The following is a 27,293-nucleotide window of genomic DNA, read 5'->3' on the forward strand; positions in this document are numbered from 1 at the left end:
CAATATTTCCATAACACTTCCTTCCCATCTCTGTCATAATTTAGCATGAAACCATGTGACTAGCTCTGCCCCTAACTTCCTGCTAGACTGTGAGCAGGAAATCAGTGGTGTGTATACAGTCCTCAATCTCTGTGATCTCCCTGATATTGCCAAGCGCTCTTGTCTCCTTGAAATGCTCCTCCCCTTTCCCATATACTCCATGATTCTGACTGCTCAATCTTTTGAGCACTCTTTAGACTGAATATGTATGTCTCAACACAGGGCCTGCAGCTTTGCTTTTTCTACTCCAATCTCTCAGTTTCAACTATCACATTGACCTCAGGGTTTCTAAAATGTCCATTCTCCACCCTCTTCTGAACTCATTCCTATATCCATCTCAGGGATCTTATCATTGCCTTGGCCTCGGCAAGGCTAAACTCTTTGCCATCTTCCTCCTTATGATACCTCCATTTCTGTAAAGACACTACAATCCATCTTCCTGGACTTGTTATCACTCCAAACTCCTTTCTTTCTTTTTGGCCCAATGTCTCTTAAAACTCTTCCCCCAACCCTATCCTAGAAAAAAATGTGTTCTGAGGTCAGATTGCTTCCCACTCTGCCACTTGTGAATCATGCAAATTTGGCAAACTTATTCAGAGCCTCCACTTCCTTATTCTAAATTGGGGGTGTTAATAGTGTCTGTTTCATAGGGTTTATTTATGAGGATTAAATGAGATATAACACAGTTAAGGGCTTAGCCCAATGTTTATTACATACTAGGCATTTAATAAGTGTTTGTTATTATTGTCATCATTATTTCTTTATACTGAGACTATTGTAGTCATCTCCAACCACTTTCTCTGTTTCCTCTGGTCATCATTCTGTACACTGGAAGGGGAACTAATATGGAACATTTCTTAAGTGCCAAGCACATCTTTAGAACAACCTTATGCATTAAAATCAACATCATTCTGTAAAAATGGAAGAGAGCCAATATATGAACATAGGTCTGATTCCTAAGCTTTTTCCCTTTCCCCACCTCCAAATTACTAGGTAACCATAAAACACCATTTTCCACCCACTATCCTGCTTAAAGGAGCTTTCAACCACCACCACCCCCATTTCCCTTCCCAAATTCATGATCCTGGAACCGACAATTTTCTGCTTCCTTCACTCCCCAGAACTTTACTATGGGATCCCTGTGCTCCAGAGAAATGATCTACAGCCCCAACCATATCCTGTGCCCCTCATCTTCCTACCTGACATGCCCTCCCCATTCTCCTTCCCTTATTTAAATCCAGCCTTTCCTCAAGACCTAGCTAGAGCCCCCACCCCCTTCATAACACCTGACTTCATCCTGTCCCCCATCAAGCCTGTCTGACCCCTGGAGCACCTGCCTGGATCCTTTTTGACACTCTGTGTTTCTTTGCACTTCTGTTTTTGCACCCAGCTGTAAACCTCTACACTTCAGGGAATCAGCCTCCTTTTTTTTTTTTTTCTTTTTAAGTCCCAAGTAGCCCAGAGTCCTACATATATATAGAAAGTGTTCAATACATATGGGTTGTTTTGGATGAAAGATGATCTTCCCAACTGGTTGATCACTCTCCAACTAAGGGGGGGCGGTGAGAGAATGAGCTTCACCTTAATTTTACCTAATGTCTCCCAGGGATGCTCCCCCAAAACACTCCTCAAATCTATTCCTTAGTGTCCCACCGTCCCTGCCCTCCTTTCTCCAAGGCCCCCCTCTCAGACCCTCTCCGCCAGGGCCACCAGCCCCACCCCCGCCGTTACCCCAGGGCGTCTCCTCAGTTCCTTCCCCCAGTGCTGTCTCCCATACCCCCCTCCTCCAGGGCCACCCCCTCAGACTCCGTTCCTCAGGGCTAGTCTTTTGGCTTCGGATCCCGAACCCAGTATATCTCCCCCAGACCTATAGCGCGGTCTACCTCTGCGACTATTTATTTAGCCTCTTCCCCCTCCCTCAGGGCTGCCCCCAGACCCCAGCCTCCGGTTCCACCCCTTCGGACCCTCCCTTCGGAGCTGTGCTTCGGGCCGCGGAGACCCCTCCCCCGCACAGCTCCCCAGCCAGTGCCCCAGGGCTGGCCCGGAGCCGCTGCCCCCGTGGTCCGGCCCGGGTGCTGCCCCGGTGCCCCTGGCCGCCCCCCGCCGGGGCGGGGCGCGCGGAGGCGGGGGCGCGCTGGCGGCCGAGGCGGCGGCGGCGGCGAAGACAGGCGGGCCGGGCGCGTGTCCGCGGCGCCGTGACTCGGCGGCTCCGCAGCGGCTGCAGCGGGAGGACCCGGCCGGAGCCGCCGCCGCCGCCGCCGCCGCCGCCATCGCAGCCGGGCGGCCGGGCCCCGCCGCGGGGATGCCGAGGAGCCGGGGCGGCCGCGCCGCGCCGGGGCCGCCGCCGCCGGGCCGGGCCCCGCGCTGGAGCCGCTGGCGGGTCCCCGGGCGGCTGCTGCTGCTGCTGCCGGCGCTCTGCTGCCTCCCGGGCGCCGCGCGGGCGGCGGCGGCGGCGGCGGCGGCGGCGCGGGCGGCCGAGGCGGAGGCGCCCTTCGCCGGGCAGGTGGGGCTGGCGCGCCGGGCCGGGGCGCGGGCTCGGGGCCTCCGGGCAGGGTGGGGGGCGGCGCCGGGGCCGGGCCTGGGCCGGGGCGGGCCGCGTCTGCCGCTGGGGGCGCGGGGGTGGCGCGCGGGGGTCTGCGCCTCGGCCCCGGCCGGGGGTTGCCCAGGGCAGGGGCCGAGAAGGGCCGCGGGGCTGGGAGCTGCTTCAGCACCGCGGACAGGGGCAGCGGGCGGGGGCGGAGCAGGAGGGTCGGGATTGTTGTGGTGGCGGTGGGGTGTGTGGCCTGCATGACTATGTGTGAGGGAAACCGTACAACGCCTCGGAGTAAATAGTAAGCGCAGCCAGTATGTTGTGGGCTGGGAGAAGAAACCAAGGATGTTCAAGCTGGAGAAGAGAGGATGGGGGGGGTGGGGGACGGGAGGGCGGGGGAAGGACTCGATCACTGTCTTCGTATCTGAAGAGCTGTCTCGTGGAGGAAGGATAGACTTGCTCTGAGTCGCCCCACAGGGCAGAATTAGGGTCAACAGGGATGGGGGTAGGGGTTGCAAGAAGACAAATTTCAGCTCAATATTAGAAGAAGTTTGTAACAATCAGAGCTGCTCAACCAGCTTAGGAAGCGGTGAGCTGCTCATCGCTGACATGTGCAGGCAAAAGCTCGTGGGGGGGGGGGGGCGGAGCTTGGATGGATACATGCATAATAATAACAATAATGCCAACTAGTATTTACTGATGAGCCAGGCCTGGTGCTGTGATTTATATTAATAATCTAATTTCATCCTCATGACTACTTTATGAGATAGTTGTCATTATTATCCCCCTTTGGAGATGAGGATACAAACTTCAAGAGCTTCAGTAACTTGCCCAAGGTCACACAGCTATGGAGCAATGATGTTGGAATTCTACCCTAGGCAAGCTGACTCTAGTCACCATGTATTTAACCATGACACTATTCTGTATCACAGAGAAGGGGTTGTGGGGGGGGGGGGCAGTTGGACTAGGTAACTTTTCTGGTCTCTTCCAACCTGCAGGTCTGCAGTTCTAATATGTGATAAGTAATAAGTTAGGACAGTAGTTCTTTGTCAAGGAAAATTAGAGCGATTGCCTCAGTTATCCTGTGAGATTGAGCCCATTTGTTGAAGCAGGCAATCTGTTCAGAAGAATGTGCCAGAACAGGGATTCTTAACTGGGCATGGGACTCAGGGGGACTGAAATTTTGTGCTAGATTGTGTTTGTGCAAGCAAATGTATTTTTCTAGAAGAGAATCCCTAGGTTTCTTCAGATTGTCAAAGGGGTACACAATCCCAAAAAATTAGGGTGTGTAAAAAGTCTCTTTTGTCCGGGTTGGTATTTGTCTTTCAAAGATCTATCATTGCTCATTGACTTTTAGTGGAAACTTTCCCTTGCCTGTTTGTGTTTTCAGCTTTATTACATCTCAAAGTAATGTGTTTCATAGGTTTATACCCTATAAAAAGTCGGATTCCCTTAGTGTTCCTGAGTGCGAAGGGTGAGGTAGAAGACTTGGCCTGGGATTTAGGCGGCCTGGGCTCTAATCTGACCTTGGCTCCTGGTGGCTTCTTGACCTTGGACCATTTCCTTGCCCTCTCTAGGCTTGAATTCTACCATCTCAAATATAAAGAGATAGGGCTAGATGACCTCAACTCTGAAACCCTTTTATTCCTGTGATATTTCAAGCATCAAGAGGAGACTATTTGCTTAAATATGTCAGGATGTGGAGGAAAGGTTATGCATACCAATGCCTTATCCTTATCAGCTTTATAGGCTTTGATTATTCCTCCTCTCTTAGCCTTTGTCTTTTCGTGCATGAGCTTCCCCCTTATGAACAGCCACCCATAGAAGAGCCACATTCATCCTCTGGGTCATTGTAGTTGCCTTTTTTTAGATATCCTTGGGCCCTAGTTTTCAATAGATATAAACCTGACCACTGTCCCAGATGTTGGACTCTGTAGTCTGGCACAAAGGAAGGATGATTCCTTCTTTGGTTTTCAGCTCCATTCCCGCTCCTGCCTATCCCTTTGTCAGCCTTCCTGACCCCCACGTTAGGACACTGCCTTTAGGAAACAATCTGCAGTAGTTCTCTGATCCCTTTCCTGTGTCAAAACTGATAGCCTGGAACCCAACACACCGTACGTGGATTATTTTTATCAGAGTGCATTACCTTACGTTTCCTCACGTTGACGTTTACCTGCCATTTTGCATCCCACTCAGTACCCTCCTTCAGCTCTGTCTCCTTTGGCAGAGCATTTCCCTTCCTGAAAAGGTTTGAGAGGATCTGCAGTTCTTGAAATTTTCACTTTGCTCTACTTCTGGATCACTTATAAAAAATTTACATGAGACAAGTCCCAGCATGGTCTCCTGGGGCCCCCTGAACTCTTCATTTCCTGTCATTGTGAGAAGTGACCCTATATTTCTATTGTTTCCTATTTCCAAGTGACCCGATTAAAAAAAAAAAACACCCTTAATTCCATGATGACTCCATTTTCAATGTCTAATATATTGCCCAAAAGTTTTTAAAAGATAGAAGAATTATTTCCTCTGCTTCTCTCAACAATTTGCTCCTAATTATCTCTTCGTTGAACACTAGCAGCTCACGTGATTGAAACCTTACAGAAATATGGTTGCTTTTCAGCCAGCAGATAATGTTTAACTCCTCTTTCTGTTTTTTAAATCCTCTGGAGTCTGAACCCACACGACCTCCTCTCTAGAAGGCTGTGTTTCCCACTGCTCATCGGTATACAGTCTTATTGCAAACAAGCTTGTCTCTCCTTTATCCTAAGACAAACTAACTATCCACATTTCTCTGCACATCACATGCCCTTTGTGTCTGTACCTCCACTCATCCATCTGTGACCTTTCCTTACAGTTTCAGCCCAAGACCTACTTCTTCAGGAAACTCCCTGACTTCTCTAGTTATTTATTCCTCTCTTTTCAGGTTAACACTCTGAAGCAGCCCCAGCCATTTTGCCATTTAATTTTTTTTTTAACATGTAAACATCATTTGGGCAGTTCTTAGGCAGGGCCTAAACACATCTTCTGTTTTTAGATCTAACATAATCCCCAATGCTCATCATTAATCACTCAATAAGCATTTGGTGACTCTACTCTTTGTCCCTTGTGCCAAAAAGTTACATGGATCTGAAATAGATGCTTAGGACAGGTGGGTCCTTCTAAAATGCTTCTTAGGGATGGGACTCATTGCCCATCTGTCCTTCTTTCATTGGAAACAGAGGTTATTCCTTTTGGCAGTGGTCTCACAATCTCACCCTTGAAAACCTGCTCAGTAGGTCATCATCTGGTGGTAGTGACATACCACAGAGAGGCACTGAGAGGTGGCCGTGATCCTAGAGATCACCAAATAAGCACATGGTAGTACCTAATAGACACTTCTTGAATTGCTGGGAGTTGCCCAAGGATTCTCAATCTGATAGTAGGTGATTCAGAAACTTTTCCCTGGTCTCCTGACTTCTCAGTTGAAAGCATTTTCACTATCTTTGGCTTTTAATTTTATATCTCTGATCTATCATTACCAAAAGACAAAATGAAGAAAAAGAAAAACAACCCAGCTCATTCAATCTGTTTTCTCCTTTGCATTCTTGAGTCTTTCTTTTGTATTTTGCACATCAGGGGGTCCCACTGATTCCCTAATTGGCTTCCTGTGTTGGTTTATTTAAAGCATCCCTTTCTTTTATTATTAGCGGAGTAGAATGTCCCACAGATAGTGTTTTGGTCCTGCTACTTTCCAGTTTGATTCTGAGGAAGGTCAGTACAGACAGAGACAAGCTGATCAACATGGGTCACACAAATAACGGAGTGTGACAGGGGGACCCAAGGCATAATGGACTCTTGCCCTCTAGACCAGTTTGGAGGGATCTGCCCTGAGTGGATAGAGAGCATTCTTTGGTTTGCATCTATAGTCAAGAAAAGTTAGAGCCCCAATGAGTCTAGCAAGTGAGGCAGGCCTATTAAGAAGCACAAACAGATTCCCAAACCATAAATTTCTTTCAATATGATCATGGCCTCCCATTATAGCTTCATTCTTGTCTGGGGGGAAAAAAAGTTCTCACTGTTAGGAAGTTCTCCCTTTTACCTAATCTGAACCTAGTCTGCTGCATTTTAATTCATTTCTCTTATGTGTTTTTTCCCTATGACTTTAACAGCCTCATATCTGAAAGGTGCTTTGCACTTTCCAGATGCCATCATGTGTGTGGCCCCCCTTGATCCTGGCAACAACACTATGAGTGAGACAGGGAAAATACTGTCATCATTTTATGGATGTGCAAACAGAGACTCTGAGAAGGGATGTAACCTGTCCACAGCTTGTCCAGGGACCCACATGTAGCTAATAAAGAGTAAGGCTAGGACTAGAAGCTATATTTTTTGTCCTTGGTCTGCGTGCTTGTTCTGGAGTACTGCAATAGCCTTTCAGCCAATCTTTTCCACTTTCAGGGTTGTCCTTTCCAGTCCTTGAGACAAGGTAGTTTCAGAGTAAAGAAAAGTTAATTATAATTGTACTAAAGAGACTGATCTTGGGACATGTCTATCCTTATGATACAGTATAGTTTGAACTCAAAATGAGAGGAACCAGTTCTTAATAGATGGCAGCCAATGTCTCCTGAGTATCAAGAACAGTGCTTGGCACATTCTAAATATTTTTTAATTGATTCTATTGTCCGGGCCCCCACCAACTTCTCTCGATCACACTTCATACACGCTTCATACACATACACACATTCAGCACCTTTTTTTTGAAGAACAGATGAATGCATGCTAGAGGTATAAATGAGGGCTGAGAACATAGCATGGGGAGGAGATGAGGCTCTCAGAGAATGTTTTAGGAAGAAGGTTGGTATTAAAGATGAACCATTGAGGGAAGAGAAGGGCAGTCAGCAGTGAGGGGACAGTCCAGACAGAAGGAAAACCAGGAACCAAGGCTCTACAAAAGCGCATGGCATGTTTAGGAAACGGCAGCTAACTTGATGAGCTAGAGGCATCACGTTACTGGGTGTTTCCAGTAAGAGAGCAGGAGAAGAGGCTGGACAGGGAGGCTGAGAGCAGATTGTGAAGCTGGCTTTCGTCCAAAGGCTGAGGGGAGTCATTAAAGGTTTCTGAGCAGAGAAGTGACCTGCTCAGAGCTGGGTTGAGAGATGGAGGGACAGGGGCCTGTTCCAGAGCCAGCTGGGTGCTGGCTCCTGGCCAGATGCTTGAGTTTTTCCTACCATAGCTTAGATCTGCATACCGGTTTGAGGGAATAGTGTGTGGATAGAAATTAGGAATGCCCAGCTCCAGCCCTCCCTAGCTAAGAGATTTTGGAAAAAAGCTTTTGGTTTCTCTGGACCTCAGGATTGATTGCATTCACATCCTTCGCTAGTTTTCCTTCATCATTATTCCATCATTTTTTTTTAAGATATTTATTTATTTATTTGTCACAGAGAGAGAGAGAGAGAGCACAAGCAGGTAGAGAGGCAGGCAGAGACAGAGGGAGAAGCAGACTCCCCACTGAGCAAGAAGCCCGATGTGGGACTCTACCCCAGGACCCTGGGATCATGACCTGAGCCGAAGGCAGTGACTTAACCAACTGAGACACCCAGGTGTCCCCTTCTATGCCTTTGTTTTAAAAGGCAACTTTGAACTGGGCTTTAATGACATATAGGAAAATGGCAAAGCCTATACATAAAAGGCAACATTTTCTCAAAGATCGGACAGGCTGTTGTAACAAAGCAGGTAGAGAAAAACAGGCATTGTTATAACAACTTTTGTTGGCCATAATAATTTTAGAACTCGATTCTACAGCACACATACGCTCCTGGGCACACCGTTCTCTGTGCCCCAAAAGCTCTGGGCCAGAGAGATGGGGCTCGCCCCCCACCTTTTCCTCACCTCACCTTGCAATCAATGACCAGGCCCCAGAAGTTCTTCCTCCTGACTGGATCTCCCATGCATCTACTTCTCTCCACCTCCACTGCCTCCTTCGTAGTCTGAACGTCTACTCTCTCTCATCTGGACTTCAGAAATTTCCCACCTGCTCTGCCTCTCTCGCCTGCCTCTAATCCTTCCTCAAATGGCAGCCAGAGTGACCTTTTAAAAATAAATCCACACAGGGGTCAGTTATATCTGAAGCAAATATGGCCAAAGCTAAGATTTAACAAAGCTGGTCGGCGATTATCCAAGGCCTGTTTGATTATTTTTATGCCTTACTGAGTGCTAGAAATATTTAATAATAAAAAAAAACTTTTTAAACAAAAAAATCTGATCATGCTACTCCCACACTCACCTTGGCTAAAAGTGGCTTTGAGGAGGGAGACTAACTAGTATTACTACTCTACCACCACTTCTTCCTTTTGATTCTTGTTATGGGAACATCTCAAACACAGATGGAAGTTCATAGTATTACGAACCCCCTCGTATCCGGCACCCACCGGGCTGCCACATAAGGCCGACAATGGCCTGCGTGACTGAGTCCTTCCCGGCTCTCTTGCTTTCTTCTCCATATGCCACCTTCTTACTCAAGTCTGGCCACCCTGGCCTTCTTTCTCTTTTGCTAATGTGTAGACTCCTTCCCATCTCAGGAATTCAGGAAGATATGCTTCCTCCCAGGCTGCTCATTCTTCTGCCTTCACCTGGGCGCCTTCTGCTCAGACACACGTTGCCACTGAGGTGCCACGCATCCTCAGGGAGGCCATCCCTGACATCACAGCCCGGGTCTCCTGTCAAACACGTTCACGACACCTTCTCCTTCTCCTTCATCCCACTCAATGAAACATTGAGTCTTTCTGTGTCTGTCCCCCTCACCAGGCCGTGAGCTGCAGCATTCAGTGGGGGCCAAGGGTCTGTGAAACATGATGTGTAATGTCATGTGAGTGAGGGGGGCATGGAACGCCACCGGGAGCCCAGAGAAAGCCCACCCACCCCTGGATAGCCTTCCCAGATGAAGTGGCCTTTGGAAGGATATTTAATAGTTCGTCATGGAGAAGCCATGAGGGAAAGGCCTTCTGTAGAGAGGGAAGGAAAGAGGCACAGAGGAAGGAAACGGTGGGACGAGTGCTGTCAACACAAAGAGGTTGTCAGTAGCTCCAGAGGGAACCTTGGGGTGGGCAGTCAAATAGTAAAACTCTCTTGACAGAAGATAAGGCTAGAAAGGTGCATTGGGTCGGACTGGGAAGCTTGGGTGCCACACGAAGGAGCCTGGATTTTAAACTCGCAGCGAGGAAGCAGAAGACGGGTTCCACACCCAAACCCATCAAACTAAAATTATTATACATTTTATACTTTGTGTGATTATTTACGGGTTATCTACTTCAGCCACCTGCCTGTTACAATTGAAAAACTGAGGCCTGACCATGGTCTTGTGTTCCCTCTTCCCTGTTCTTGACTCATCAGTACGTCAAACCCCAGGGGACAGAAAACTGTGGCAGATTGGCAGGAAGGCCCTGCAAAGAGTGAGGACGACGAAGCTCCTCCCTCCTCGGAGAGTGAATAAGAGTGTGGCCCCTCTCCTGGCCCCGGGAGGAGGCCTCCCCGGAATTGTGAAACTTGGACATCCCCGTGCTGGCCCCAAACCCCAAATGTGCCATCTCCTTGGGGATGGTGATTGTCTGGCTTGTGGTGGCCTCCTGGGAATGGGCCAAGGACACGGAGCAGAGCGCCAGGGAGTTCCCGCCAGTGCACTCACCACCCACTCAGGAGCTGGTGGCAGCCAAGAGGCAACGCTGTGCCATTAAGGTGTTTGTCAAGAAGCTAAGCTGGGCATTGTGGGCGATCCTGAGGGCCCTTTTTAGACTGGCTGTAAGTGAGAAAGAAAAAAAAGAAAAAGAAAAAAAAAAAAAGCTAGCACTTGGAGGCAAACCAGAGCTAGAGCGGAGGGTGTAGCATGACAGAGAGAAGGCTCCCTAGCAGGCAGGGACCCAGCTCCATTTCCTCTCTCAACTTGCTCAGTGATTTTGGATAAGTAATTTCTCCCTTCATTGTTTTATCTTGCTCTTCTGCAAAACAAGTGTATGAAAGCAGATGGTTCCAAAGCATGTTGACCAGTGCCTTTTCTAGATACCTGAATGGTTAAGCCTCCAAGTTTGCAATTTTTAAAACTTAGCTATAACGGAGGTGGGCTCCGTGGCAAGACTGGGATCCCAGAGGTATGGCTGGAGAAGGAAGCAGAGCTCTGGTGGGACAGGAGCTGGGGGACTGACATGATGGTAGGGCTGATCTCTGAGACGTCGCCGCACCGTGATTTGGGTCACCAAAGATGGTGGCCCATCTCCTGCCAGAGAGTGCAGGAGCGAGAACACAGACAACAGCATTGTGAGAATGCTTACTACCGGCCAGAATCTGCTCAATGCTTTGCCTGCATTCATTTCCTATTGCTGCTGAAACAAATGATCACACACTTAGTGGCTTAAAACACGGATTTCTCATCTTCTGGAGCTCAGAAGTCTGAAAAAGGATTTACCAGGACTAAAAGGAAGGTCTCTGAAGGGCTGGCTTCCTTCTGGAGGCTCACGGGAGGATGCGTACCTGGCCTTTCCCAGCTTCTAGAGGCCTCCCACAGTGTGGCCATGCGTGTGGCCCCTTCCAGCATGGCACACTCTGACTCTTGCTTCTGTCGTCACTTCTCCTTCTCTGACTCTGACTCTTGCCTCCCTCTCACAAGGAACCCGTGATTAACATTGAGCCCACTTGGATGTTCTAGGATAATCTCCCCACCTGAAGATCCTTCCCCTCATATCTATAAAGGCTCCTTTGCCACGTGAGTTCACATAGTCATGGGGTCCAGGGACTAGGCTGCAGCCATCTTTGGAGGGCCATTTTTTTCACCTACCACAGTGATCATCTCACTGGATCCTCCTCACAACTTTTTTTTATCATCCTCTGCTTAATAAATGAAGAAAATGAACCTTAAGGAAGTAAGGTCATTTGCCCAAGGACACTCAGCCGGAAAGAGCAAAGCTAGGTGATATTTGGTATGTGGTGATATCTTGGTCCCAAGTGACCTGTCTTTTCAGATAGGACCCTACCCAGCTCCCAGCTGTACAGGGACTAGAGTCTCACTCTCTGGAGAAGACCGGGAACCAGGCAGGGAATATGAGACCTTGAGAAACAGATTAGGGTCATAGCAATCTCAGTTTGGGACCTAAGTGCCAGACAGGGAAACCAAGGCAGAAACCCAGATATGAGGATTGAGCTAACATAGCAATAGATGGGGAAGAATGATGTTAGACCACTCTTGATGCCAAGTTTAAAAATGCAGATTCCCAGTTTCCAGCCTCACACAGTTTAGTAGGCTCTAGGTTCAGAGTTAGGAATATGGACTTTTAATGAGTTCCCGGAACCCTGTGATGCTGACAGCCCATGACACATAAGGACTGTGCACTGAGGGACACAGCCTTGGTGATGGGGCTTAGTACAACGAGGTGTTTAAGTTGCCTGTCACCTCTCAGGAAAATAATAGTTGTTATTATTGCTATCTTTTACTGAGGATTAATACCATGAGCTATGTTATTTCGTCTCCACAACCACTCCACGAGGCATGTGCGAATGACACAAAGCGGTTGGAGGAAGTGAGCATAAGGGAGGTTGAATACTGTGCCTAAGGTTGTGCAACAGTAGACGGACGAATTAGGATTTGAACAGAGCATGTGATCATCTTGTCTCCAAAACATATGTTTTTAACCACGACCCTACACATCCTCTGGAATTGCCTTAGTCCTCACCGCTCAGCCAACCCCACATCAAGGCCACTCCTGCCCACCTGCCCAGATGAGGAAACCAGTTCTCACTCTGACCCTCGACCTGGGAGGCTACTGACTGAGGCCTCATGCTTTCTCTAAAACAAAATATAGGGTCGAACAGACCCTTACAGGATAGTCAAGGCAGCTCTATGTGGGAATCTTCTTATAGCAGAGGTTCTCAATCCGGGACAATTTTGCCCACCCTCAGGGAGACTTTTGGCAATGTCTAGAGGCATTTTCTCGATTGTCACAGCTGAGAGGTGGTGCTATTAGTATTCTAGTTAAAGAAACAAGGGATTCTGCTAAACGTCCTACAGAGCACAGGACAGCTATCCTGCAATGAAGAATGATCTGCCCAAACTATCGGTAGTGCTGAGTTTGAGAAAGCCTGTTCTACAGCAAGTTCTGACCCCATGATTCTCCCTCTCCCCGAACACGTCCACTCATTTTCATTCAATAAATACGTATCCAAGCCAGGCCCTGTGCTAGGTGTCAAGGCGCTGTGGTGGAGAAGACAGACTATGGGCCCTGCCCGGGGAACTGTGCAGTCAAGAAGAGGTAACCAGTTAACAGCATGTGATGACAACAGTGCGTGATAAGAGTTGTGATAAGTTAAGGGGTCAAGGAAGACCTCCCCAGAGATAGGAACGAGACCTAGATAGAAGGACCAATGTATGGAAGGGTCTGGAAGACTTGGAACACACCAGAAACACAGAGTGCTAGGTGGGGAATGGTAGAAGAGGCTGCAAAGGGAGTCAGGGGTCAAGTCATGAGGGCTCTTTTTTTTTTTTTTAAAGATTTTATTTATTTATTTGACAGATGAAGATTACAAGTAGGCAGAGAGGCAAGCAGAGAGGGGGGCGGGAAGCAGACTCCCTGCTGAGCAAAGAGCCCGATGCGGGGCTCGATCCCAGGACCCTGAGATCATGACCTGAGCCGAAGGCAGAGGCTTAACTCACTGAGCCACCCAGGCGTCCCTCTTTTTTTTTTTTTTTTAAACCACTTTACTGAGGTATAATTGACACCCAAAAAGCTGTATATATTCAATGTAGGCAGCTTAATGAGTTGGGAGATAAACACCTTTGAAGCCATCACCACAGTCTAGGCCATGAACAAATCCATCCCTTCCAGGGGTTTCCTCCTGCCCTCATTGTTTATCACTATTATTTCATGCCAAGAACACTTAAGATCTGCCCTCTTAGCAAATTTTTTAAGTATATAGTACAGTATTGTTCATTCTAGACCCCGTGCTGTACAGTAGATCTCTAGAACTTACTAACATTGTGAAACACTGTCCCCTTTGACTAACACCTCTTGTTCTCTCCCTGGAAAGTTCTTGATGGAAAGTCTTTGAAGCCTTGGAGGTAATGGCACTTTCTGTTCCCTCTTCAGGTCTCTTGCCCAGATGTCACTTCCATGGGGCCACCTTCTCGGACCATCCTTTATAAAACAGTTGTCCTATCCCTCTTAGCTCCTCAACCTGCTTTATGTTTCACAGCACATATTGCCCCATGGTTCTTCCTAGCCTGTAACTAGACATTAACAAGAATGTTTCTGTTTGCTGTTCTATCCCAGAGCCTAGCCACACAGTGCCTGGTACATAGGAATAGGACCTTTAATACTTACAGAATGAATGAGTGAGTGAATAAATGAATGGACAGAAGCACATCTGATATTTAGGAAGTAGAACCAATAGTTCTTTGACAAAAGATGGATGTGGACTGTGAAGGAGAGGGTAGAGTCATGGGTTATATGAGGCTTCTGGTTGGATAACTGGGTATGTGATGGTGCCCTGGCACAGGGGTCACAGTAGAAGGGTATGGAACTCACTAGGATGTGAGATAAGACATTGCTCTTTGGAGTATGAGGTGTAAGATGTCCTGGGAGGGGAAAGAGATTCTTGTCCAAGATGTCTGACAGTATGTAATGCCTGGTTTCAACCATATCTGGGTTTGACTCCGGCCACTTCTTAGCTTTGTGACTCTGGATGGTTAGGTTACTTCTCTGAACCTGTTTCCTCATCTGCAAATCGGGGAGATTCCTACCTTGTGGGGTCATTGTGATCTAGAGTAATGCCAGGTATATAGCTGGCATTCTAACACAGTAGCGGTTATCATTGTTGCTGTAATTAGAACACCTCTGTTTCAAAGTTGTTTCCTATCAGGAGTCAAAATCTATGTCCTATCATCTCCTGTGCTGGTCTTAGGATCAGGATCAACCAGAATAAATCCTCTTCATCTATAGCGAGTTAGCTTTATGAAGACTGGCATGTCCCCTGCAACTCCCCCTTCTCCAGCCTAAACATCCCTCCTACTTCCCTTCTAGTAGGACATGCTTCATATGAGTGGTTCCTTCATTCACCCAGCCACTCTCCCTTCCTTAGTCACTGTCCTTCTGTGGGATGGGACCTGGACGTCCTAGGATTGTTGAGGTCATGCCTTCTTCCTGTTACTCACATCATTGTCCTAGACTATGACCTCAGCTACCCAAACTCTTTGATCGGGGGTCTTTCATTCTTTCCTCTTCATTTTAGCTCATGCTTCCAAATTGGACACCTCTTGCCTGGTCCTTCTTTGTGGGCTTCCCCTTGGACCTTTCTGATAATACCTTCCAGCCCGCTGCGATCCTGATCAAACATCCGATCCTAACCATTCTGCCGCTCCTTCTCCAGACCTGCGCAGTTGGCGTTGGCCGCACACCCGGACGGTGCGATGCTCCGGGATAACCCTGGAGGCCATGCTGCTTTAGCGGATCCATCTTTCTCTCCTCCTCCACCGCTTTCTCTGTTCTCCAAGAGCAAACAGCAGCACCACCCGCTGATCCACTTCTTGCTGCCCCCAGCGCCACTTCTAATGTCACCACCGCCTCTGCTGTCTGCCGCTCTCTTCCCTCTCCGGGCCACGTTTCTTCTCCTTGTTATTTTCCGCTCTCTCCTTTGCCTGCCACTACTGAATATCTCAGCTCTGGCTTCTCAGGAACTGAAATCCCGCCTTCTGGCCAGCAAACCAATCACACATACTGTCTGCCATCTCTACATCTTCGGTTCAGCCCCGCTATTTTGGTCCCTGCTCGCCACATTCTGAGATTTTTCTCACTTTTTTCTGGGTTTACACCTCTTTCAGCACTTAAAGGGTGACAGACATCCTAGAGTTGGTGAACTGAGTTATAAAGATCAGACTTCTGACATGGCTGGTGATTGGTTAATGGATCCAGGTGTAAAAGGACGGAAGGTAGGTCATTGTGTTTAAAACTGAATGGGGCTTTTTTTTTTTTCCTTTCATGGATTTTATCTTCTTTCCGATGGGACAATGGCGCTTATTGCCTCATCAAGCAGAAAAGTCAAACTACGATAGACTGAATTTCAGCAAATGTTTTTCTCAGCCTCTAACAGATACCAAGAATTGTGCTTGGTGTTTTTTGTGTGTATTGCTCAGGAAGCCTTCGCAAGATGAAATCCCTTCCTTGGTACCCAGGCAATGCCTCCTGGACCAACTGTTCATTTGTTGGTTCATTCATTCATTTGTTCGTTCATTTATTCATTTATTCATTTATTCATTCATCTAGTGATGATTTGTTATGCCAGGCACTGTTCTGAGTGCTGTAACAGATACAAAAATAAATAAGACAATCTCTGCTCCTCCAGGTCTCAATCTAGTGGGGAAAACATATCAACCGACAGGTAGGACTCACTGTGGCATCTGCGTTTAGAGTGGCAGACAAGCAAAGCCCTGCAGGAGTAAGGAGGGTGCCCGCTAGTTCTGCCGGGAGACTTAAGGAAGATTTACCAAGAGAGGTAACATTTCAGCTAGACCCTGAAGGATGAGTTTGCTAAAACACATAAAGAGAATGGGCTTGGAAAGCAGCAGGAACAGCCTGAGAGTATGCAAGGGCAGGGGCTATTTTGGAATAGGCATGGCTGGAGCATAGAAGACATGCACCGACATGAGGAGATTCTGCCCAGAGAGGTCAAGAGGGACTGCGTGGGTCACACAGTAGCAGAAGCAAGTGAGTGGCAGAGACTGGGTTATGCAGCAGAAGTTGGAATTATCTGGTCCCTAGCCTTTTAGCCTCTCACACACGCGTTCACGTACATATACACACACAGGTCTAATCTCTATGCCCTGTTCCCTGGTTTGGAGCTGTCCTTTGACTAGCCCTTCCCCCTCCCATTTTCCTTCTTAGGGGTCTGCCCCTGAGCTCTGAGGATAGTTTCCAGTGAACCTGGGAGGGAAGCAGAAGCAGAGCTTAGAGAAGGCTGATCCATTCTCGTGTTTCGGTCTGATAGAGACATTTGCCTAGGACCTGCCTAGGATCCTTAGGTCCTAGCTCCCGATGCTGCTGAGCTAGACTCTGTGACCTTCATAGCACATCCTATGTGGCCCCTGAGTGACTCCTTGCTCGGGTAGCCCAGAAAAAGAGGGGTAAACCAGGTTGCCATTTACTGAGGAGGAGCTATTTTTAATTCCCCCAGGTTGTCAAAGGCTGGAGTAGGTTTATGCCCAGAGTTCCCTGTTCCTTATCTCTTACCATAAACAGTAATGAGGGCAGAAGGGGAGAAAGTTCTGAATTCCTGTGCTAGTTCAGAGGAACTCCTCAGTTGGCTCAAAGAACTCAGTTGGCTGCCTGGTTTGTCAGTGGTATCTGTCCAAAGATCCCCAGCCATTTCCCAAATGCCATAATTCATCTTAGTTGGGTTTCCAGAGTGTAAACTCCACAGATAACGAGGAATTCCATTTATTTTAGATCTGTGCCACACCTCTTTCTGGAAGGGTTTGAGACAGCTTACAGGTTGAGACAAGGGTTGTAAGTAAGACTTTTAAGGATGAAACATAACTTGGCGGTGGGAAAGATGAAAAAAGTAAGTTACTTCCAGGTCTCACCATGTTCCATATTTAAGCCATACATTTGGCTGACGGATTCTTGGGGGAAAGGCCAAGAGGGAAAACCCCTGGGTCACCCAGTGTCCACTTTCTGGATCCAGAAAACATAATCTCCTGCAGGGAAAACATTTTCATCAAGCTAAAGCTTGATAGAAAGCGACTGTATTTGGGCCTAAGAAAGTTGAGTGAGGGTGAAGAGTATCCAATTCAAGCCAGCTGTCAGTTCTCCTCTGAGCAGTGCTCCAGGCACTGTGGAAGAGATGGTCACGGCCACCTGCCAGTTAGGGGCAAGCAGACTGCTGCCCTCCACAGGACCCATTAGGACTGGCTCTTGGTCCAGGGAGAATGTGGGAGGGTGGGATGACTAGATTTCAAAAGCCAAAGGAGTCAGAGACCAAGTTTTCCATGTTGAGTTTGCAAAAGATAACAGAGACACCATCCCCAGCAATAGCAAACACCTTTGCGTGATTATGTGTCAAGGACATTTGTTCATTTTATCTTAACAGTAATCCTGTGGAGGAGGAATTACAGTTCGCATTTTACACACTAGGAAACTGAAGTTCAGTTTGCCTGGCATCACATGGCCAGTGAGCAGAGAAGTCAGGATTTGATCTCAGAACTGTGTACCTCTTTCCCACCATACGCCTTGTTTATTCAACCCAATAATTCTTCACTGAGGTTTTCATTTTAAAAAGGAACCTAATGTACCAGAATGTACCATTCTGGCTGAAAGGATGCAGTGCAGGGATGTAATGTTTCGATGGCATGACTTAACCTGGGGGTAGCAGCTAGAGCACCAGGATGAATAGTGGGTAACTTAGCTGTGCTGTCATGTCCATTTCTAGATTATTTACTTGAGCTTTTTGGCTGATCCTGGGCCACAGTCAAAGTCACAAGTGATTCTCTGTAATTTTCCCACTTTGTGAACACATAATGACATATCATCTCCCTCCACATCCTCCTTCTCCTCCTCTCATCACCACGCTACCCTCCCCCGATTCTTCATCATTTCAAACCCCTCTTGGAATGCGCTGTGCTCCCCCAATTCTTCATCATTTCAAACCCCTCTTGGAATGCGCTGTGCTCCCCTCCCACAATTGCTCATACTGTATGCCTCAACACTGCTTCAGTCCCTCTCTGCCTGGGAGCGTCCCCTGAGTTCCCCTCTCCTGGTCCCCACCCCCATGTGGAGAAGACACATCTCTCTCATTCTCCCATAGAACCCTGTACACACCTGACTTTTAGGGCTGTGTTTTCATGGTGGGTTTACTTGTGGGGCTGTGAGCTCCTTAGGCATCTTTGTATCCCCAGAGCATTGCACGGTGCCTGGCATGCAGTGACTGCCCAGTTATGTTCATTGAGCAGATATGAGGAGCAGCACTGGGTGTCAGGCACTTCCAGGCACTGGATGAAGAGAGATGAGTAGAACACAGACCCTTCCCTTAAGGCACTTAGAGTCTCAAAGGTCAAGTAAGGATTAGAACCCAGTACTGTAAGGTCTATACTATCTACGATGGGGGATTGGGGGAGCACAAAAGAGGAAGAAAATGACTTAGTTTGGGGGGGGTGAGGGAAGTCTTCTAGTAATTTATGAGTGGAGCCTTAAAATAATGAAAGATTTTCGCCTAAGGAGTGAGTATGCCAGGGCCAGGGAAAAACATACAAAAGCATGAGAGAGAGTCAGTGTTTGAAAAAGTGCAAGAAGTATTGGTATCTTGTTGCCATAATTTGGAGTGAAAGACATGTTCTAGGTCTCAGTGTGAAGGTGGTAAGGCTGTCATGCTGTTGTAGAGGTTAAGACTTTATTGTTCTGTTTTGTTTTTAATCAGTCAGCTGCATTTATCACAAGGCAATAAAGATGTTATAGTCACCTTAGATGAAAAAAATAATAACTTATTTCTAGTTTCTGGTCTGCTTCCTTCCCTGGTTTGCTTTGACTTGTAATGATAGACACATCCACAATAAGACTGTTGGTATAGAAACAAGAAGCAAAAATCACAATGGGAATAATATTGTTTTCTAAGTTCTTTCTCCTTCCTTAAATCACGTGGTGTGCAGGGTAATTCTCTGAGGGTGGGCTGAAGCTTCCATCTGGCTCAGAGACCAGCATGGGGCGGTGGCGCTGTAAATGCTGGTGGGTTCAAGAGTCCCATGGGGGTTTCCCTCATTTTCCAACTGATGCCACAGATATTTCCCCGTGCTCTGGTTTCTTCAGGCTTCCATCCCCGCATGCCTGTCAGTGGGAATAAACATTTCTACTTTGCTGTCTTCCGGAGTCATTGTCTGTTTGAGTTTCTTCTTCCAAGTTACTTTCCAACATTCTTGCCCTTTCAAAGTGTTCCTCCCCTTTTTAAATGACTCCATGCCTAAAACTTAGAAAACAGAAATGCTCCTCCGTGATCCTCTAATGGAGGATGCTCCTGGTTAATTCTATTTTTATTTAAAAAAAATATTTTTGACATCATTTCAGACTTTTGGAGAACTTTTCCAGAATAGGACAAAGAAGTCCTGAATACCCTTCACCTGGTTTTCCCAATTCTTAACGTTTTACTACATTTGTCCCCCGCCCCTCCTCTCCCTCTCTCTTTTCTGAATCTGTTTAAGAAAAAGTTGCAGACATCGTGCACCATTATATAAGCCAAAATACTTCAGTGGATATTTTCTAAAAACAAGAAATTCTCTTACATAACCATGCTATTATTTTTTTTATTTTTTTATGTGTGCCCGTCTATGCTTTTTTCCTATGCATGCATTTATGTATTTATATTTAAATTAAAGAATGCATTATTTTGCTTATATGTACTTAGGATGGCTTGCTCTTTTGGAGGGGTTAGCGATAAAGCCGGTATATAATCTCAGGTCAATAAGGATTCTATAACATGATTCTTCAGCCGACTCTGACGTTCGACACAGCGGTTCTGGAGCGCACATTTTAACAGGCTGGTCTGCTTCAGAGAAGAAGCATTCTTATGCTCATGCATGACTAGTTACATTTCAGCGGAAACCACTGCATAAGGGAGTAAAGAGGCAGGGTACCAGACAGCCTTGAATGCAAATTTAATCTTTTATTCTGTAGCCAGTAGAGAGCCCATGAACACGTCATGGCGAGGGAGCAAACGAGAGCTGGGTTTTCTGGAGATTAGCTTACCAGTGCGTGTGCAGGAGGGAACGAAGGAGGAAGCAATCAGAGCATGAATCCCTTCAGTAAAATGATCCCGAGTTTCAAGGGCAGATCGGTAGATCGGAGCCTTCTGCATTATGATGCGTCTTTCTCTTTCCCGTGTCTTTCAGAACTGGCTAAAGTCCTATGGCTACCTGCTCCCCTCGGACTCCCGGGCGCCCGCGCTGCACTCAGGGAAGGCCTTACAGTCAGCAGTCTCCACCATGCAGCAGTTTTATGGGATCCCCGTCACAGGGGTATTGGATCAGACAACAATCGAGTAAGATCTGCGTAGGCCATCGTGCCCTACTTTCCAGACTTACATTTGGGTTCATATTTGTCACGGCCCCCGTGTATATACCATGCCCATCCTGTCTGCCTGTCTTTCACTCCTGCAGTATCACCCAGTGGGTACCCCAAGGTGCCCTTTCCTATGTGAGTGGGGGAGGGGCTCTGCCCTAAATTTGAGGCATGACCTTAACCCTTCTGGACCTCAGTTTCCTTATCAGCACAATGAGCAGTTTTGTGAGAGGGGAGTCTTAAATCTCCCCTGACTCTAATAGCTTTTGGCTCTTTGAGTCACCGCTCTGGCTTTCTCTGAGACGTACACATCTCCCTTGGTACAAACAACTCCAGAATGATAATGAGTTGGCAACTCGTTCCACTTTTTCCATTTTTCAAATATCATTGAATGCCCACGTGTGCCAGGCACTGGACTTGATCCTATGAGCCCTGCCCTCCAGAGGCTCACCACGCCATGAAAAGTGCAATCATCTGGCTGCACCAGTCTAGAACACAGAAGGAAACACGAATTTTCAGGGAGGTACTCCAGAGAAGCCAGACCATGAGCTTGGTTGCGTTTACTCAGAGGAAGTACAAAGAGGAGGAAGAGACGGAGTGATAGGAACGGAACCCAGGATGGGGGCTGAAAAAGAGCAGCCAGAGCAGTATAGGAAGACGGGGTTCTGTGTCCTGGAGCAGAAGGGGATCACGGTCAGTGGGCCCGGCTGCTGCAGAGCAGTTAGGAGACAGAAGAGCACCGGGGCCGAGTCTAGAAGGGAGGAGACCAGTGCAGGCTCTGTGGACTGGTGGAGACAAGGTCCGACTGCAGTGGGGAGGAGCGCAGGAGGGGAGTTGAGGTGGCGAGTGGAGGCAAAACTTGCTAGAAGCCTGACAGTGAAGGAGGAATAGAGGGTAGCTAGAGGTGGATAGATTTTTGTTGGTTTGTTTGTTCGTTTGAAGATAGCAGAGAATTAAACATCCTTACATTTGTTTGAGAAGTAGCCTTGAAAGTCATTAACGCTGCACAAGGAAAGCCATTGCCACCACAAAGCCATGGCAGCGAGCTGGGGGAGGGTCCCAAGGAGATGGGGAGGGCTGGGGGTCCTGAGCCCAGGTAGCAGCAGGGAGCAGGGCCCCAGGGCCATGTGCAGGGAGGTGGTAGGTAGGGGCCGATCCAGGATCCATCCACCCTGGGCCTGAGTCACCCCTGGGAGAGACTCATCTTTCTGGGCCTCAGCTTGTTCACGTGCAAAGGGGAGTGCTGGATTATGGGTCTCCAATTCTAGATCCCATTTTTCTAAGCTGTTAAAATTGGGTTGAGTCTGAGGTTTTCTGATCTTCTAATTCTGTACGAACATTTTCGAGTCCTCGGGTTCTCTGACTGAGAGATTGTGAACTTCGGAGACAATATGTTTCACTGCTGCGATGATGGAGTGGTGACGGTAGATGCCGTGGCCCTGTGGCCTCTGCAGGCAGCCGGTTACAGAGAGCCCGGCCGAATTCAAAGCAGAGGTTATTTTGAGGGCTTTGTTCGGGCCTCGTGGCCGTGCATCCTGGGGTAGGAGCGCTGGTGTCTCTGCTGAGGCACCAACTGGCCTTGGGTTTTACTCTGTTCCAGAAAGCCCCAGGCCTGCTGGACAGGGTTCAGAGAGTGGCAGGTGGACCAAGAGAGGAGGAGGTGGAGGGAACGAGCTGGGGGAGGAGGATGGCATTTCCCACGTGCAGGTCTGCCCCCACTTCTTTGTAGGAAGGCAGGGAACATGGTCTTGGAGGCACGACAAGGGAGAAGGCGCACTCACTTCATCCCAGACCTGAGTGGGGAGGCTGTTTTGTGGGGTAGAATTTAAAGACCTTAGTTTCTATTCCAGCTCTGTGACCTTGACAGTCACTGCCTTTCTCTGGGCCTGTTTCCTCCCCAGGGGCCCTTCCAGGCCTACCTCAGCCTTGGTTGTCGCACAGGTGGCTCCTGGTTCTTCCTAAGGACCATCAGGGAAAGGAAGCCAGAGCAGCCATTTAAAAGTACTACTTTTTGAGTGCCTACCTCGGAAAATGTCACACATTCCTTCATTCAGCATATCCTCAAGCCCAAACTTGTGCTAGGCCTGAGGAAAGAAAAGCCCCAGCTTCTATTGTCTTGTTTTGTTTGTCAACTTGCATGAATTACTAGCTCATTTACTCATTCAAGTAAGTCCCTGTCCTGCCTCAATGGCTGTATTCTGCAAGTTACTCGATTTATCTGTGTATCTTTTCACTCCTCTGCAAAAATGAGGATAAATAATTTCTGGTCACCTCACAAAGCTGTTTTGAGAATCAAAAAAAAAAAAAAGTCTTCAAAAGAACGCCAAACTCTGTAAAAATTAGAAACGTTTGTACCAATACGTGATATTGTTATTATTGTGTTTTTTAGTATTGATTTCTGAGTAGAGGCACTCGAGGCAACAGGAAGCCTGCAAAGATGAGTAAGACCTAGTGAAGTCCCTCGGGGGCCTTTTACTATTTGGTGACAATAGTCTCTGTTTCCTCTCCTCTATATTGCCCATGGCAACGGCTTTCAGCAGCTGCCCAGGAGGTGGACTGTTGGCCCTTCCAACAATCTCCAGCTGTGGTTTAGTGAGTTGGTCACTAGGCCAGCACAAGGACATAAAATGCAAGGATGGCCTGGGCCCCAATCAACTACGATCTTCTAAAATCTCCTACCCTGCCCTCTTTTTGATATCCCCAACGATGTCCCAGGCTTACGGTTCCCTAATGTCATTTAACCTGATAACAGTTATTGGGATTCACTTAGTTCCAGGCACTGGGCTAGCTCCTGGGGACACGATGATGAATACGATGCCGTTCCAGTCCTCAAAGAATCTGCCATTTGTTAGAGGCGATACACTAATAGATTTAAAATCACAACACAGCGTATGAACTGCAGCAGAGAATTCTGTTCCAAGCCCTACAGGTGTTTAGCCACTTTCTGAACAGCTCTAGTGAAAGGGAATTTGCTGTCTTAGGAGCTATGCCACTCTGCTGCTGGGCGGTTCTGATTCATTCTCTGATTCATTCAGCAAATCATTAGCAAACATCTTCTGGGTTAGGCACTACACAGGCAAGGTTCCTATGTTCACGGAACTTAGAATCTGCTAAGAGAGACAAAGAATAAACAAAAAAGCTAATATACAATATAGTTTCAGGCGATGATCAATGCTATGAAGAAAAATTAAGCAGGATAAGCGGATAGCCGTAGGATGAGAGGGGGGAGCTATTTCAGAGGAGGTGGGCAGGGAAGTCCTCTCTGAAGGGGTAACATCTTCACATCAGAGTAACATCAGAGACCTTAAAGAAGTAAGGGAACAGATCATGTGGAGAAGAAGAGCATTGTAAGCAGAAGAAACAAAGACCCTGAAGTGGGAATCATCTTGACCTGTGCCAGGCCCAGCAGGAAGGCCATGTGGCTGGGAGCCCAGTGTAGGGGGCGGCAGGGGGGGGGGGCCTTCCCCTTGAAGAGGACTCAGGGCCTAGATCATGTATATCCCTGCAGGCCGACATGAGGAGTTTGCATTCATTCTAGGTATTTGGGGACATCGTTGGAGGGTTTTAAAGCAGGGAGTGAGGTGACCTCATCCCATTTACAGGGTGTTTCTACATAGACTAAGGCTTACTACAACCTAAGAACAGCGAGAGCGAGAATTCTCGAGTTGTCGATGGGGAAACTGAGGTTCACAATAATTCGCTTGCCTGGGCTCCCACGATGAGTGGTGGAGCTGGAACTATCAAGCCCACGCCTCTGAGCCGTGCAGCCCCCTGTCTTCATAATCAGTCGTGAGCGAAGGAGTCGAGTAACCAGTGGGTCATGTCCCGCGAGGGAGCCCATCAGAGCCAGGGTCCCCAATCCAGGACGCGGGAGTACACGGCCATTTCAACATGGACTGGGAAACCTGTCTGGCCTTCCTAGAGTGCTGGGTGACCACAGCACGTGCATGTGTGTCCTCTCTGCCCAGGTGGATGAAGAAGCCCCGCTGCGGTGTCCCTGATCACCCCCACTCGAGCCACAGGCGGAGGAACAAGCGCTATGCTCTGACTGGACAGAAGTGGAGGCAGAAACACATCACCTACAGGTGCTTACCTCCCTGTCCCCCCATTCCTGGCTTCGGCTCCACCCGCTCCTGCTGTAGGTGGTGGGTGTGTGATGGGGGTGAGAACCAGGTATGCCGGCATCAGGACCGGGTGCGGAGGGCCTATGACTTCGTCCCCCTGGTGGCTTCCAGAGGATGCTATGTCTCCAACTTCAGGTGTGTTTGTTCCTTTGGGGGCTCATTAGTTGTGTCCTGCTTAGAGTCCTACAGTTTTTAGAAAGTGGGGTATGGATTGTTCAGCAGCTTTGTGCTGTGATAAAAATCCAGGGCTGCACGCACTCTCCCTGTCCCTGCTTGCCAAATCCTACTCACTCCCTTTGATCTGGGTCCCTTCTCCACTGAGCCCCCATGGACGTCACCTGAACTTCCCAGCACCGTTCTAGTTGACTCCTAAGGGAAATGAATCACAACAACGTCGCTCCTGAACTGTCTGGGGAAACCAAAGGGCAGAGGAGGATCAGTCCCCAAGTCAGATCAGTGACCGAGGACAGGGGTGATGGAGCCCAGCACAGCGGACTCAGACAGCACGATTCAGAGTGGGGCTGAGGCCGAGGCCAGGCATAGAGCAGACTCAGATGGGCTCTAGTTGGCACCTCTCAAGGCCCTGACTCCATCTCAGGTAGATGCCCTGGGGTTAGGGGTAGGACCTAAGACAGAGATCCCTTAATAAAAAAAAAAAAAAAAAAAAAAGATTTTATATATTTATTAGAGAGAGAGAGAGAGAGAGAGAGCACAAGTGGGGGGGGCAGAGGGAAAAGAAGCAGGATCCTTGCCAAGCAGGGAGCCCGACTCAGAGCTCAATCCCAGGACCCTGGGATTATGACCTGAGCCGAAGGCAGACACTTAACTGAATGCACCGCCCCTAAGACAGAAATTCTTAAAACTGAAGAATGAAGGGCTCTTCTGCTAATGAACGATAGAGACTAGAACTTGATTTTTTTTCCAGAAATCTGACAAGAGAAGGAAACTTAAAAAGAATCTGGGTTAGAAACTCGATAGACTCTTAAGGTATCCTAAAGAGGTAGAATGAATCAAGAGAAAGAACTGGCTTCTAACCTTAACTTCTATCATCGACCTCTCTGGGCCTCAGTTTCCTTACCTATAGAATGGGTGAATAATCCTTACCCAGGTGTTCATGGGGCAGAGCACCCAGTAGTGATGCCCTGTATGGAGAACCATTCAATATGGCTCTTGTAACCTTAAATCACTAAGTCTTTAACTGACAAACTCAGATACCACTGTATACCAACTTCCCAGGTTGACAAGCAATAGTTGGGTAATTGGTACCAAATATTTGTAAAAGGGATGTATCACTTAAACTCTCCACTGTTTAAATATTTCTGTAACTTTTATAAATACATTTTATGTATTAGGAGAAAAACTTAAAATTTTGAAAATGCTGTTCCCCTCCCCCTTTCTTTCCTGCACATTGGAATGGAATTCTGTATTCAACACAAGCTTTGTGAGAGGTCAAATATAAGACCTCAGTTAAAGCTAAGCCACTGAGACTGAGGCAGGGGTAGGGACCCAAATGCTTCACCCAGCCTCTTCTTCAATGCCAGAGGTAACTCAGCAGAATCCTAAGGTTCAAAATTTGGAGACGACTGGTCCATATGGTCTCTGGTATTCTATTATCATGCAAACCTCTGACTCTGACGGTTCCTCCCTACTGACTCTCCCCTCTCTCACCAGCATTCACAACTACACCCCGAAGGTGGGTGAGCTAGACACACGGAAAGCGATTCGCCAGGCTTTTGACGTCTGGCAGAAGGTGACCCCGCTGACCTTTGAAGAGGTGCCATACCATGAGATCAAAAGTGACCGGAAGGAGGCAGACATCATGATCTTCTTTGCTTCTGGTTTCCATGGCGACAGCTCCCCATTTGATGGAGAAGGGGGATTCCTGGCCCACGCCTACTTTCCTGGCCCAGGGATTGGAGGAGACACTCACTTTGACTCAGATGAGCCGTGGACACTAGGAAATGCCAACCATGATGGTAAGGCCATGAGGAGAACAGGGTCGGCCCTGGATTGCTCAGTTGTCATGGAAAGACACCCCAGGGAAGAGCTTGGGATGCCGTAGATGAGTTTCCTGTTCTGGAGCTTTGTGTCCTAGAGCTAAGAACCTAAGAGGGTGGAAACTGAGATCTCTGATAATGTTCAACACTGGCCCATCCATGCAGATGGATCAGATCACTTGGTAAATGGTTCTAACGTGGGGTGAGTCCAGAAGGAGGGGTTAGGCCATGAATAGGAAGAGGAAGTCATGGATCAGAGGCTGGAGAAAAAGGTAAAAACATCATTCAAGCGGAAAGTGGGGTCTGAAAATGGTAGTGCCTGGTCTGGCTGCTAAGGGCTTCAAAGGTACATCGTACAAGGTGACATGACTCTCTCTCCTTTATGTCAACTTCATGGGTGAATAATGGGCCCCATAATCACTCTAGTATCCTTGGGTAACTTGCTTTTCACCCCTGTAACTCAATGGGTGCTATATGGAGCCACGGTCATATTGCACAGTGTGAGTAACAATACTCTTGAGCTTCCAAAAGCATTCCTCATCAGTATTTACTC

The 27,293-nt window shown here is 47.9% G+C and overlaps 1 protein-coding gene across 2 annotated transcripts in view; it reads left to right on the forward strand.

Annotated features, from left to right (window-relative positions):
* Positions 1-2,219: 2,219 nt before the first annotated feature.
* MMP24 (matrix metallopeptidase 24) overlaps positions 2,220-27,293 on the forward strand; it is a 41,793-nt gene continuing 16,719 nt past the window's right edge. The window contains exons 1-4 of one of the 2 annotated variants that reach the window (XM_047745495.1): positions 2,220-2,542; positions 20,451-20,599; positions 24,588-24,704; positions 26,415-26,719. In XM_047745495.1, coding sequence (XP_047601451.1) covers positions 2,342-2,542; positions 20,451-20,599; positions 24,588-24,704; positions 26,415-26,719 — 772 coding nt within the window. In that variant the 5' untranslated portion in view covers positions 2,220-2,341. Of the gene's footprint in view, positions 2,543-15,417; positions 15,510-20,450; positions 20,600-24,587; positions 24,705-26,414; positions 26,720-27,293 lie in introns of those variants that run through there. The other variant, XM_047745496.1, reaches the window with a different exon arrangement.

This window comes from Lutra lutra, chromosome 9, assembly GCF_902655055.1.
Source record: "Lutra lutra chromosome 9, mLutLut1.2, whole genome shotgun sequence".
Lineage (NCBI taxonomy): Eukaryota > Metazoa > Chordata > Mammalia > Carnivora > Mustelidae > Lutra > Lutra lutra.